Below are 14,812 nucleotides of genomic sequence, written 5' to 3'. Positions count from 1 at the left end.
TTTCTGTCAGAGAAGAAACTCACAACAAGCCTGGGGGCCGGCGCGGGGCCGGCCGCCCTCCTGCCCGAGGGCCTCCGCGCCGTTCCGGCAGCTCCCCCTCGAAAGGGCCGCGCACCCCAAGTCCAAGCGGGCGCAAGCCGGGCCTGGGGGAGCACAGCAGGGGCGACGGACGGGGCCGGGCGGGCCGCGAGGTGCACCGACCAGCCGCAGAGCCTCAGCCCACGTCCCGCTCCGAGATGGACACCCGACAAGTGGGAGCGGGATCCGAGGGGACGGCGAGAGCGCCGAGGGGGCCAGGAGGCGGCAGAGCTCCCCCACCGACCCGGGCCCCCCACCGCGGCCGAGGGACGGCTAAAGCGCTGAGTGTGCGGCCGCCAGGCTGGGGGGCGACTCGGACTCGGCAACTGCGGGGGGCGGGGGAGCTCCACGGAGGCCGAGGCCCCGAATTTCCGTGCCCGGGGAGACCACCAAAGCGACCTTCCCCGGGTCCTCGGCCGGGCCCAGTGACTCCCTTAAAGACCCCCTTACGAGACCGCGAAAGCCTCAGAAAATGTCCCTACCTTCCTCGGAGGCGAGCTCCGACCCTGGCACGTCCAGAGTCCCCTCCCCTGCTCCCCCCCAAAACCAGCAGGCCCGGGGGAGAGATGGGGGAAGAAGGGCGGCGGGTCCAGCGGTTGCTGAGGCTGAAGCTCCGGCTCCTCCTCCTCCCGCGGCGGCGACTGGTACCTTTGTTTGGCGGCCGCTCGGGCTCCCTCGCTGGGGGGAGGGGGGACGACGAAAAATCTCTCCCGGACTGGAGGTCTGGGCCCCCAATCGCGCTGCCCTCCAGAGGACGGCGGCGACAGACCCTCTGCGACTCCCTCCGAGCAAAAGTCCAGGCGGTGGCCGTGGCAGCGGCAAGCTTAAGCTGAAGAGTCTCCCTCCGCTCCGGCGCCCTAGCTCCTCACTCCGGACTCGACTGACGGGCAAACATCGCTTCCCCCCCCCACCCCAAGTCCCCCCCCTTCCCTCCTTTCTCCCCTCCCCTAGACTTTTTTCCCCTCCCCTACCTCTTTCCCGGATGGCTTCTTAGACGACCTCGGATTGGTTAGGCTTCTTTAGAACCCGCCTATACCCTGTTCCTATTGGTCCCCGCGATACAAACAACGACGCCATTTTCCCACCAGTTCTATGGAAACAGAAAGTTACGCCTCAAAGCTCCCCGGGAAATGTAGTCCAGCCTTTCGGGCCAATGCGCGAAGCCTCCCCCCGGAGAACTGCAAGACCCGCAATGCCCCGCGCCTCCGTGAGACAGGCGGGGGGGAACGAAAGGGGGCGGAGCAACAAAGCAGAGGGGAGGTGGCAACGACGCCTGCGCAGTGTGACCGGGATGGCGCATTTTATTGCACCGAGTAATGCGGGGTCGCCGGCGGCCGAGGAGGGCGGAGAGTTCTGTGGTGAAATAGGGGGAAGTATTCATGTAGGCATCGGAAGGACCCTTACTCTGAACTATAAGGTGGGAAGCTGATACTGGGTACAGCTTACTCCCGGACCCGCGGCGTGAAAGTTGTGATATCATCCTCGAACCGTGAGTGGCTGTGGTGGCGGCTGGGGGGAACCCGGATGGGGAGGTGGGTGGGGGAGGCTGGGAGGCGGAGCTGAGAGGAAAGAAAGAAAGGAGGGTGAGGACCCGGATGCTGAACCGGATTGTGTATGAATTTTCCATCCTCTGGCTGGAGAAGGGGAGGGGCCGCAAGGGACCCAGCGGGGCGGAAGGGGCCCTCTGGGCGGAGAGGAAGCGGGCACCTCACCGGCCCTGTGCTAGGGGAGTCGACGTCTGAAGCGCTTCTGCCATGCCTGTCTTAAAAATCTGACTCGAAGTTATTTAAATTCCCTCCCTGTATCTCTCCGGCAATTTTCTTCAGACCCATCCATCATCTCCTGGAGTTTGGACGGATGCGCTCTGCGCTCCGCAGCCGCCCTTAATATTTGTATGTCGATTTGGCAATACTGAAACCAGATCCTTCCCTTTAAAGAAAAAAAAAAAAAAAACAGAAACCCACTTTGTATGATATTATCACTTTTCCATGCCGGAGTGTGCCTTGAGTTTATCCTCTAACGCGTTGGAAGGCACTTGCCATTGGTTCCGTCGTTCATTTCACATATTTGAGCGCCTACCATGTGAAAAAACTGGTGTGGCCCCTGCCTTCCTGAATCCGAGCATGAGACGGACAGGATGGACACACACGTCATTGTGAAATGGCAACAGGTGTGATTGCTACGAAAGAGAGTGTCACGGTGATAAGAGAATTGGAAATAGGGAATTTGCCTTAGGGAGATGAGGGAAGGCTTTCCCGAGCAAGTAAAGATCGAGCTGAGAGCAGAAGGTTTAGCAGGAGTTAAGGAAAGAGCATTCCAGACAGAAACGGTATCATGTTGGAAAGCCTTACGCCAGCGGGCAGCTTTTTAAAATATGAAGAACTGAGGCTGGAGGGCTGGGGGTTTTGACTGTGCGAACCTGACACCCTTTGTTAGGGAGTTTTGTTCTGTTTATAAGGGTTCCCAATCAGAGGGGGAAGATAGGACCAGATTTGAATTTAGAAAAGGTCACAGGGTGAAGAGTAGAGGACTAGAAGAGAGGGGCAGGTACTAGGGAGTCCAGCCTGGGGGTTATTGTCTCCATGGAGAAGAGAATTTGACTTTGTGTTAATTAATATTCATAATATATTGTTTGAACAAATTTAAGGCAGTTTCTCAGTTTTGAAAATGAGTAGTTTCAGACTCTGAACAGAGGCAATCTGTGGTGGTTGTTCACTCTGAAAGTAAATTAGGCACAACATGGTAATGAACTGTACATCAATAAAATATTTTAAAAATCAGTAGAGTGCATGTAACACAGTAATGCCTCTTTATATTCAGGCCTCCTATGTGACAGCTAAAATTTCTAGGTGTGATAAATTGCAGTCTTTTGGGTAAAGAAAAAGGTCAGTCAGAGTGTTGCCACTGTAATAAGTATTGCCACAGGGTTGAAATGTAGCAACAGTTAAACTACACAAGACAAGAAACAGGCTGATTGTCAGTACCTAAAAAAATTGAGGCTTCTATGTTTCCCCATTGTTGACAATACCTTCATATAAACGTATTTGGGAAAGGAACATTAATTGACCTATTTGTTAGGTGAGTATTCTTAAACTTTCTTGAATGATCAAAGGAAAAGATGTTTTTTTAAAAATTCATAACTCATATTTTCAGTTGAAAAAAACATCAAACAAAACCCACAGAATTGAAACAGATTAGCTCTGATATCTATCCAGCAGTGTATAGTTGCTACTAATCTAGACAGAGACAAAACAGAATTATTCAGAGTTGGTCTTACAAGTTTTTTTTTTCTTTTGGCCACACTGCATGGCATGTGGGATTTTAGTTCCCCAACCAGAAATCCAAACTCTACCCCCTGCGTTGGAAGTATGGTTTCTTAACCACTGGACCACTAGGGAAGTCCATATTGATTTTTAAATTATGTGTTCTGGAGGCTGTGAAAAAGATAAACAGAATATTTGTTCTCAACCTAGTTGAGAAGAGATGGCTACTAATTGGTTTAAATAAAATAGTATATGTATGGTACATTTTTTAAATTCTACTTTTAATTCTGTTCAGTAATCTTTTACCTAAGTGATTATTCTTCCTGCATATCATCTTTTTTAATCTCTTAAGAATAAGGTAATCTTTGTTACGCCTCAGTATAGGTGTTTATTAGGTTACTTCCAGGTGACACAGGGGTAAAAAATCCCTGGGTAGGCAAGATCCCCTGGAGAAAGAAATGGCAAACCACTCCAGTATTCCTGCCTGGAAAATTCTGTGGACAGAGGAGCCTGGTGGGCTACAGTCCGTGGGGTCACAAAGAATCAGACATGACTGAGCACACATCAGGTTACCAAACTGGTATTTGGATTATTCCAAAGTATTTTCTGAACTTTTTTTTTACCTTGGGACATACTTAATTGTTCAAGGCAGATGTAGCAGTTTTCTGTATGGAAGTTTTCTCTTTGGATTCATATCGCTAAAAGGATTTCCTTTGGGAAGTGCAGATTTTTATGATCCTGTCACCTAGATATTCAAGAGTAGACTACAGAAAACACACCTTTCAATCCTTTAGCATGATCCTTGGGACCAAATCATTGTCTCAAAAAACAAAAGTAGACAAAGGTGAGAAACCTTCTAAAATGTCCAAATTGGGAATGAAGACTTCCCCGCAACCACCCCCACCCCACCACCAAACAAAAGAAACAGAAAAAAACAAAAACAGAAATGAAAATTCCTTAATAAGAGGACAAAAGTAGCAATAGATATTTACAAAGAGATAGTGGAGATTGAACAGTAAAGGAGGATTCTAGTAAAATTGTGAGTGCAATTTTAGGAAATATTGAAGTAAATGTAAAATTCAGAATAATAAGTCACCTCAGGGGAATATTTTCAATAATATAATTGCACTCAAGGGACTTCCCTGGTGGTACGTGGATAAGAATCTGCCCACCAGTGCAGGGGACACTGATTCGACCCCTGGTCCAAGAAGATCACACATGCCAGAGGGCAACTAAGCCCATGTGCCACAACTAAACCCACATGCCCTGGAGCCTGTGCTCCACAACAAGAGAAGCCACCACAGTGAGAAGCCCATGTACCACGAGGATGAGGATGCCCCACTTACCACAGCTAGAGAAAGTCCACGTGCAGCAACAGAGACCCAACGCAGCCAAAACTTAGTAAATTAACTACTTTTTAAAAAGCTTCTTTTATAATTGCACTCGTGAGTGCATGTCTTAATCAGAGTGTCTAAAATGGATTGTGAAGAAAATGCATCAAAGAATTTTCTCCTTGTATTCTCCTTATGTTTTAAATATACATTTGACCCTTGAAGAATGTGAGTTTGAACTGCTCAGGTTCCACCTATATTCATATTTCTTTTTATAATATATACTACAGTGTTACATGATCTGTGGTTAGACTTAAATCTGTGTCTGTAGAACCAGGGATACTGAGGTTCAACTGTGAAGTATTGATAGTACTCAAGATTTTCAACTGCAGGGGGAGGGTGTTGGTGCCCCAAACTCCAGTGTTGTTTAAGGGTCACATTATAAAACATACTCATTTTAATGCTCTTAGAAAAAAAAGTATGTTTTCTAATTTATATGATCAATGAAATACAGAAGTATCTAATTCTGTGGATTTGTAAGGCCTCATAGGTGTAGAATTTTCACTTAAAACCAAACTGAACGTTTACTTTTACTAAAACGTCTCGAAATACAAACTCCTTTCCACTTTGATACTCAATTACATCATGTTTATGTTTCTCCTTTTTTACAGATCAGCTTTGAAATTTAAAAACAATGGAGAAGACTCAAGAAACTGTCCAAAGAATTCTTCTAGAACCTTACAAGTACTTACTTCAGTTACCAGGTAATAGTTTAGTCATAATACATACAGGGTCATTTTCCCCACTCCAGTATTCTTGCCTGGAAAATCTCATGGATGGAGAAGCCTGGTGGGCTGCAGTCCATGGGGTCGCTAGGAGTCGGACACGACTGAGCGACTTCATTTTCACTTTTCACTTTCATGCATTGGAGAAGGAAATGGCAACCCACTCCAGTATTCTTGCCTGGAGAATCCCAGGGACGGGGAAGCCTGGCGGGCTGCAGTCTCTGGGGTAGCACAGAGTCGGACACGACTGAAGCAACTTAGCAGCAGTGGTCATTCAAATATTAGCGTACAGAAAAGGTTAGAATTGCCAGCTCTTGAGACTTTCTATAAGGAGATACATATAAGAAAAATAATTATAAACTTTTACAATTTTTTTTTCTTAAAAGGGACGTTTTTAAGGCACCTCTTAAAAAATACCCAATTTTATAACTAAAAATAAAAATACTTAAAACATTTGAGTATCTCATTAGAAATTTTATCCTTTATGCATGCGACACATTTTTATTCCCTACTGTTTTGATATTAGGGGGTTTTATGCCAATTTGTGTGACAACAAAAAGCTACACTTAACTTTTTATGTTTTTGGCTGTGGTGGGTCCTCGTTGCAGCATGTGGGCTTTCTCTGGTTGTGGCAAGCAGGGGCTGCTCTTCAGTGAGGTGCAGGCCTCTCTCTGCAGGGGCTTCTCGTTGCAGAGCGTGGACTCTAGATGCACAGGCTCAGTAGTTGTGGCCCATGAGTTTAATTGCTCCACGGCATGTGGAATCTTTCCCGACCAAGGATCGAACCAATTATTCCCTGCATTGCAAGATGAATCCTTGGCCACAGACCACCAGGGAAACCCCAGACAGCATTTTTTAACACTACTACTTCCTGTAAGAGACGAATAGCAATACATTCAAAGCACATTACTTGGAAGCATAACCTAAATTATTCCTCTACAAAGATGAGTCACTTGGACATGGCTTAATCATACGTATGTGCTTGTTTTATTTTGCTAATTTATTTTCCTTAGCGTTTCTGAGACGTGATAGTAGCAAGTAAAAAGTCATGCATTTGATAAATGTGGCTTCTCATAAGAAAAATTCAAACTAGTTACTCAGGTGAAAAGTTGGGAATTCCCTGGCAATCCTGTCATTAGGACTCTGCACTTTCACTGCCAAGGACCCGGGTTTAATCCCTGACATCCCACAAGCCGTGCAGTGTGACCAAAAAAAAAATAAGATGATGAGTTGACAACCATAGGAAGACCTATTTAGGTCATAGTGTGTCTCGATTATAGTGTAGTGATGATCTCAACTCAGTCACAATTAAAACTTTTTATTTCGGTTCCAGAGTGCACATGTGGGCTTCCCTAGTGGCTCAGTGGTAGAGAATCCACTCGCCAGTGCAGGAGATGTGGGTTCGATCCCTGATCTGGGAAGATAACTGAGTGCCGCAGAGCAACTAAGCCTATGTGCCGGAACTATTGAGCCTGTGCTCCGGAGCACTGTAACTGCAGCTCCGGAAGCCGTCGTGCCCTAGAGCCCACGCTCAGCAGCAGGAGCAGTCAACACAACGAGAAGCCTGCACACCACAACTAGAGAGTAGCCCCCACTCAGCACAACTGGAGGAAAGCTCACGCAGCAGCCAAGACCCAGCACAGCCAAAAGTAAAGAAACATTTTAAAATGAATAAACTGCACACTTCTCTTGATGAGCATACCTCGGTGGGAATTAGGGCATTTCTATTCTTTATGAGCTGGGGGAGGGTAAGTGTGGTCCAAAGCCAGAGAGTGGTAGCTCTACCTCCACCTTGGAAACCATCATGATTAGTGATATTTCTACTCTAGCAGACCATAATGGAGACACACTTGCTACCATCAATGCTTCAGAAGCATGGAGGAGAAACAAATGGAGAATGCAAGGGAACTTTGCCAACTGTTCAAGAAAAAGCTAAGAGACTGCTTTTGGGTGAATTTATTCAGCTGCCAGTAGCTTCACTTATTTTAGGGTCTCAAATTGAGAAAGGTCTCACTGTTTCTTCTGAACTCTCCTCGCCTGTTGCTGGGCTTATTTTATTACGAGCTGGCAAACACTGGTTGGAACTGGGCTACTGTAAAATATGCCAGTTAACAGTGATGATAGGAGTCTTAGCTAGCATCTCCCAGTGTCTCCCACTCCATTACTATACAAAGCTAGAACTGCCTGTAATTACATTTTAATAATAATGCTTACCTACCTAATGAACTACTCCAGTAGCTTTGTTTTAATTCTCATTATTCGGAAGTAATGTTTTAGGCCTTTAGATAACGTATTTAAAACTCATTAGGTATCCTGTCTTTTTGTTTTTTAATCAAATATATTCTTGCATTCATGGTAGACTATAATCTCAAAAGATTTTCCTAAAGAAGCAGGAAACTGTTATGCATATTTTTCATAGAGAGCTTCAGAGTTACTGAAGTGACTTAAAGGTGGGCGAGACCACTTACTGTAAAGCTACTCTTACAATAAAAGGCTATAATAATAATTTTTGACATTAGGGTGTTCTGAAATTAGTGAAGTATTAATAGAATGACTTGTATTTATGTTTGTTTATTTACCTATGCAGAAGGGTAGGTCCCCAGGCCTTTGCGGTTGGAAGCCGAGGAAGAAGTAAGCATGCAGAAAGGGAGTCGGTAATCTTAAGGTCTTAAAGAGGAAACAGTCATTATTGTAATATTAAAACCTGAGTATGTGAATATTAAGCCATTCATTTGACTGTTTTCCAAATACATCCTGAAATGAAAGCAGAAATGTGACTGTACATTGCTTCTCTGTTCTTCATTTTCTAGTGAAAATGAAGCTTGGTTTTTAAGTGATGAAGTTACTTTCCACAGTTGTGCATTCTCATTGTAGCCCAGATTGACCTTTGTCAAACTGGAAAATACATCAGATGTTAAGGGTATAATTGCTACTGAGACCATGTTCACCTTAAGGGTTAATAGAGGACACTACTTCCAGAACCCTAAGAGAGCCTTCCCTTTTAGACTTCTCACAGAAAGTGAAACTTTTTTCCATTTGGGTATGTGATGAGGGTGTATGTATTCACTTGTTTGGATGATCGGTGCAGAGAAAAACAGATAAGACTCAGAAAATACTATTTTTGTTTACTGAAACTTTTTATGTAACTATTTCTCTGAAGCCTAATCTGAAATTAGTATGCTACTGTGCATTCACTTTAGCAGGAAGCTCGTAGAACATTTTTATTAAATGAACTGATTGTGGTTTTTAGCTACCATTTCTTTATATCTGGGCTAAAACAGCTTCTAGAGGTGACTATTAACCAAATACTTCTCTTGAGCTTTCTGTGTAAGAAAAAGATAATATTGAAAAACTAATAGCCCCAGTCAAAATAAATTAATTTTTGATTAAATTCAGGATGTTGAAAAGGAATACTTCATGGGATAGTAATCTTACTTTTTGCTTGAAAAGAAACAAAGCTGTCCAGTCTCTAAAATCTTAAAGGTAGATAATTTTAAGAGGTCATTTTATAAGGTAATTCAGTAGCAAAGTACCTTTACTTAAAAATACCTATAGATATGTATGGAATGGATAAACAACAAGGTCCTGCTATATAGCTCAGGAAACTATATTCAGTATCCTATGATAAATTATAATGGAAAAGAATGTTAAAAAGAGAATGTATATATGTATAACTGAATCATTTTGCAGTATAATAGAAAGGTAACACGTTTTAAGTCCACTGTATTTCAATTAAAAAAAATAAAATACCTGCAGTCTCTGAAATAGGCTAATTAACTGCCACTAACTAGACTGTCTCCCTTTTCAAAAAAGGAATGAATTAGATCATAATTCCTTAAAAGCCATTCCATCCCAAAATTGTTGATATGTTAAGATGAAAGGAGTGGGTTCACTGAGGGGCCACTGTTGCTGCTGCTGCTGCTGCTAAGTCGCTTCTGTCGTGTCCGACTCTGTGACCCCATAGACAGCAGCCCACCAGGCTCCCCCGTCCCTGGGATTCTCTTAGGCAAGAACAATGGAGTGGGTCGCCAGTTCCTTCTCCAATGATTGAAAGTGAAAAGTGAAAGTGAAGTTGCTCAGTCATGTCCGACTCTTCGAGACCCCATGGACTGCAGCCTACCAGGCTCTTCCGTCCATGGGATTCTCCAGGCAGGAGTACTGGAGTGGGTTGCCATTGCCTTCTCCAGATGGGCCACTGGAGTACTATAAATCTGTTTCACCTGCCTAAATTTTAAAAGGTTATGTGTCTTTAGGATATGAGTTTTGGCAGTAGGGACCCAGCAGTAGAAGATAAGCTCTGTAGTAGGTAATGAATTGTTGGGGCTGGATTTATCAAGTCTTATTAGTTTTAGAAGTTGTTTCTGAATGTGTTTCTTATAATTAAAATATTAATTTATTGCCAAATTGTATTCTTTAAATACAGGTAAACAAGTGAGAACAAAACTTTCACAGGCGTTTAATCATTGGCTAAAAGTTCCGGAAGACAAGCTACAGGTATTTAGGCAATCATAACCTCACTCTTTGTTTGGGGGTTTTTCTAGTATATATCTGTTTATTTACGGCTGCATCAGGCCTTAGTTGTGGCACACAGCGTCTTTGTTGCAGTATGTGGGCTCTGTTGTGGCCCGGGCTTAGTTGCCCCGCATCCTATGGGATCCTATTTCCCTTACTAGGGGCTGAACACACGTATCCTGAATTGAAATATTCTTAACCACTGGACCACCAGGGAAGTTCTCTAACTTCATTTTTAAGCCCAAGAAATTAATAGAGATCGTGTAAAAATATTCCTAGCTCTTAACTCAGTTTAATGATCATATTTCTAACTCAGTTTAATGATCATATTTCTATTCATGTCTCTAGGTAGTAATTAATTGTAAAAACTAAGACATCTGACACTGATAATCTGTTATATCATAAGTATTGGTAAGCTTTTTGAGTAATTCAAATAAAATGAAATTTTTCAATTTTATTTTTTACTAGATTATCATTGAAGTGACAGAAATGTTGCATAATGCCAGTTTACTCATCGATGATATTGAAGACAACTCAAAACTCCGACGTGGCTTTCCAGTGGCACACAGTATCTATGGAATTCCATCTGTCATCAATTCTGCCAATTATGTATATTTTCTTGGCCTAGAGAAAGTCTTAACCCTCAATCACCCGGATGCAGTAAAGCTCTTTACCCGCCAGCTTTTAGAACTCCATCAGGGACAAGGCCTAGATATCTACTGGAGGGATAATTACACTTGTCCCACAGAAGAAGAATATAAAGCAATGGTGCTGCAAAAGACAGGTGGACTGTTTGGATTAGCAGTAGGTCTCATGCAGTTGTTCTCTGATTACAAAGAAGATTTAAAACCACTACTTGATACACTTGGGCTCTTTTTCCAAATTAGGGATGATTACGCTAATCTACACTCCAAAGAATACAGTGAAAACAAAAGCTTTTGTGAAGATCTAACAGAGGGAAAGTTCTCATTCCCTACTATTCATGCTATCTGGTCGAGGCCGGAAAGCACCCAGGTGCAGAATATCTTGCGCCAGAGAACCGAAAACATAGATATTAAAAAATACTGTGTACATTACCTTGAGAATGTAGGTTCCTTTGAATACACTCGGAATACTCTTAAAGAGCTTGAATCTAAAGCCTATAAACAAATTGATGCTCGTGGTGGAAACCCTGAGCTAGTAGCTCTAATAAGACACTTAAGTAAAATGTTCAAAGAAGAGAATGAATAATGTTAAGCCATTCTCGACTAGGCCTGATACTTGGTTGACTTTTTTTGTCTTTTGGCCTTTTAAAAAAATTGGACCAAGCTGTTAGTCTCCAAATATTGAGTGATGATGTGAGTAAGGTTGTTTCCATTTAGAATTCCTGTGTACAGATAATCATCATAGTACAAAGCTGTAGGAATCAAAAGGAGCCACGTTTAAATAAGTCTAATTTGAATGTCAGAATGTGCTATGTTGGGACCTTGTGGCCAACTCTGCCTCACATGTTCTGTGGATTCTGTCAATAAAAGAAGACTTCAGCTTCCAGGAACTTTTATCCACATACTTCCTAACTGTACTACATGGGCAGTTCACAATTCATCTACCCCATTTCTGTGCCATCAACTACTTGGGACCAGTTTCTATAGCTCACTGGCCCAAAGATCAGAGGAACTCTTCTTTCTTCCTAAATGTTGTTGCTTAGAATAACTCATTCTCCTCCCTGGAAATTCCCTTACTTCCATGAAGAAGCTGACCATGAAAGTAAGCATTCTGGCCCTTTGTTTCAACTCGTTTTTTCCTTCCTCCCTATCCAGCAAATTCTGCTGTTTTAACCAAGGAATCTTCACTGGATGAAGTTTACACACTAGCCCAGATACTTTTTTCCTCTTAATGTAACTTGCTACCCTCACGTGCTCAGTGCTCTGTCGTGTCTTGACTCTACAACTCTGTGTTGTAGCCTGCCAGGCTTCTCTGCCCATGGAATTTTCCAGGCAAGAATACTGGAGTGGCTTGCCATTTCCTCTTCAAGGGATCTTCCTGACCCAGGGATCAAACCTGAGTCTCCTGCATTTCCTGCGTTGCAAGCAGGTTCTTTCCCACTGAGCCAGCAGGGAAGCCCTAATGTAACTTCCACCTCAAAACTAGTGTCTGGTTATAGTGGTATCTTTCCATTTGGGAAAAAAGAAAAGGTATATGCAAAAAGTATTTTAGGAAGGAGTCTTTAAACCTTTCTTAGTAGTAAAAACCATAAAAGAATGATTGGCTCACTGCAAGTCAAAAGCTGGGGCAACTAACCTTTTCCTTCCCACACACATCACTAACCACCCTACCACCACCACCACCCCCTACCCCCGCCCACCGTAAAGGCAATCAGTTGCTTGAATGGAAAAAGGAAGTAGGCATCTTTAATCTCTGATTAAAGGAAAGAAAAGAGTTAACCTGAGAGCCAAAGTATCCAAAAGCTAGACTCAGGCACAATTAGCTTTATAGTGCCTTAACCATGACTATCCCTTTGTTTCATTTTAAACCCTAAGCTCCTGGAGCAATCTTTCGGCCCAAGAGTCATGAAGATAAAGAGACTCTTATTTTCTGTAGTAAGAGGTGTCACTGACATCCCAAAGTTTGTATTTCTCAGTGCAATATGTTATGTCAGGTCGAATTACCATATACTTTTGTGAGAGATTCTCACCAAAGCACTCAACCTAAGTGTTTTTTGAAAAAGTTGGGTATTGCCTTTACTAACTTAAAATTTGAATCTTCCATTTTAATTGATCCAAGGAAGCCTCTTCTGAAAATCAGATATTTGTGCTACCCTACAGATGTTCGAACTTTATTTTTATGAACCTATAACTTAAACTGGATTACTCAGAAAGATCTAATGCTAACTATATTGACAAATTACCTGTGAGTATAAAGACTGCTTAAGTAAGTTATTCCTTACCTAATCAAATTAATTTAGGCCTGGTACAACTAATAATTCTTTTGTCATTTTTATCTTGCTTTTCAGTGACAGAAATGCTTGGCAAAGAGTTGTGTATTAAATAATCAAAAATCTTTTTCACTTGAACTGTAGTCATGGTGGTTAACACAGAAGAAAAGGAAATTGATTTTATTTGTTGGCAAAATCAAAAGAATGAAGGCTAGTTATGTTGACAGAAATGACTTTCTGACCTCAGCAAGGTTTTAAATGCATCAGTTCTCACTGTCAGCTTCCTGAGTTGACTTCTTCTCTTCCTAACCTATACTTGGTAGTCATTCTCTTCAGGGACCCTTTCAAGAGCTTTCTTCAATCACCTTCCTCCTTTCTTTAGGCCCTACTATCCTGCCAGTTCCCAGGATGAATCCAAGGTTCACATGCTTTGCCCTTCCCATGTTGCCTAGTGCTACTAGGGGGATGTTTTCAAAACTGCTATTGCCGCCATTGCAAGTTAATGTATTAAAGCCTCAAGAGCCCTTTTATTTTCCATCTAATCCTGATGAAGACTTAAAATCCCAATCTAGCACCCCAGCTTCTGCATTCTTCTCCCGTTTAAATGTAAACTCTTCTTGCCTTTCTTCCGCTGTACTACTTTAGGTCTGTCTTCAAATAGTCTGCCTTCATCTCAAGAAAAGTTTGTCCTCCTGCCCTCAGCCAAACAAGCTCTCCTGTTCTTCATTCCCTCCTCTTCTGTCTCTTGAGGGCCTGTTTCATTCCCTGCCTTATATCCTCAAGATTTATCCATTGGCTCTTTTCTAAACATTATACCAAGAGGGAAGAAAATGTCCATTTGTGAAGTTTCTACTAGGTACCCCCTGTTTTATGTTTTTCTCTTCGAGCATTTATTGAACAGAACCAGGGCCTTGAATACAGATCAAAGCACTTTGCTCTTCTGTTGGCTTCCCATTCTGTATGCACGCGTAAATATGTTTAAGTTTAGAAAGCACTGATCCATTGTATTAAAGTACTAAACAGTTCCCTTACTGTAACCTCTACCCACTCCAGTCTATCCAGTACACTCCAAAGCTGTCTTTCCAAAACAAATCTGATTGTATCATTCCCATGTATTAAATTCTCTGAATCCCCAATACTGCCGTCTATAAATTCCTTGGCATATAAGGCTTTCCAAAATCTGATCTCTCCAACCAACTTTACCCATATTGTCTAATATTTTACTCTCCCCTACATCTTGTTCTCTGCCAGAAAATAATGCTCATCGTTGTTGAGATACTCCTGTTTTTCATTCAGTTCATTTAGAACATTTCTTGAGTGACTATGAGTTAGATCTTTTGTTAGGCTTTGGAGATAGAAGAGTGACAAATACTACCACTTAGCCTCATGTGATTTTCCTGTAATGGAGACTGGAAAGTAAATAGCCAGTTACTAAACAGTATTGGAATCAGAGCCCTTAATTACTTTAGATGTCTGCTTCTCCCATTGGATTAGAAACTCATTAAGGGCAAGGACTGTGGCTTACGCACACTCCTATTCTCAGTAGCACTTAGTAAATATTTATGAATGAATAAATCTTGACTTGAAACTAATCTCCCACCTCTCAAGGGTTCCATTAAATATAATGTATGTGAAAAGATACCATAAACTTCAAATGTTACCTTTTATGTTAATGTGGTTCTTCTACCTCTAATTCTTCCTCTAATGATTCTTATTGAATGTTTTTCCTTCTGAAAGCATTTCTAGACTGTTTACTTGAAGTTTTTTCCATACTTACCATTGTGTCAGAACCCTGACCTTATATTCAAGTCCTATATTTTTAAACTACCTATTCATCTGAGTTTTCCGTTAGCTTGAAATCAACATATTTAAAATCAACTTAGACCTCTATTCCTATCCCTTTACCAACCAAAATGACGGAATGAAACT

The 14,812-nt window shown here is 42.3% G+C and overlaps 2 protein-coding genes across 6 annotated transcripts in view; one reads left to right on the top strand and one right to left on the bottom strand.

Moving 5' to 3' along the window:
* Positions 1-1,020, bottom strand: part of ARID4B (AT-rich interaction domain 4B) — a 137,655-nt gene extending 136,635 nt beyond the window's left edge. For 3 of the 5 annotated variants that reach the window (XM_040242709.1, XM_040242711.1, XM_040242713.1), the window contains exon 1: positions 561-1,020. The gene's annotated coding sequence lies outside the window, so the exon portion shown is untranslated. The remainder of the gene's footprint in view (positions 1-560) is intronic. The other 2 variants (XM_040242710.1, XM_040242712.1) reach the window with 1 other exon arrangement.
* Positions 1,021-1,348: 328 nt separating this feature from the next.
* On the top strand, positions 1,349-14,550 carry GGPS1 (geranylgeranyl diphosphate synthase 1). The gene is made up of 4 exons (XM_040242707.1): positions 1,349-1,567; positions 5,344-5,436; positions 9,881-9,951; positions 10,438-14,550. The coding sequence occupies exons 2-4, from the start codon at positions 5,367-5,369 to the stop codon at positions 11,197-11,199; spliced, it is 903 nt and encodes a 300-aa protein (XP_040098641.1). The 5' UTR covers positions 1,349-1,567; positions 5,344-5,366; the 3' UTR covers positions 11,200-14,550.
* Positions 14,551-14,812: the final 262 nt, after the last annotated feature.

The sequence above is a fragment of the Oryx dammah genome, unplaced genomic scaffold (assembly GCF_014754425.2).
Source record: "Oryx dammah isolate SB20612 unplaced genomic scaffold, SCBI_Odam_1.1 HiC_scaffold_6, whole genome shotgun sequence".
NCBI lineage: Eukaryota > Metazoa > Chordata > Mammalia > Artiodactyla > Bovidae > Oryx > Oryx dammah.
This window is presented reverse-complemented; position numbering and strand designations above follow the sequence as displayed.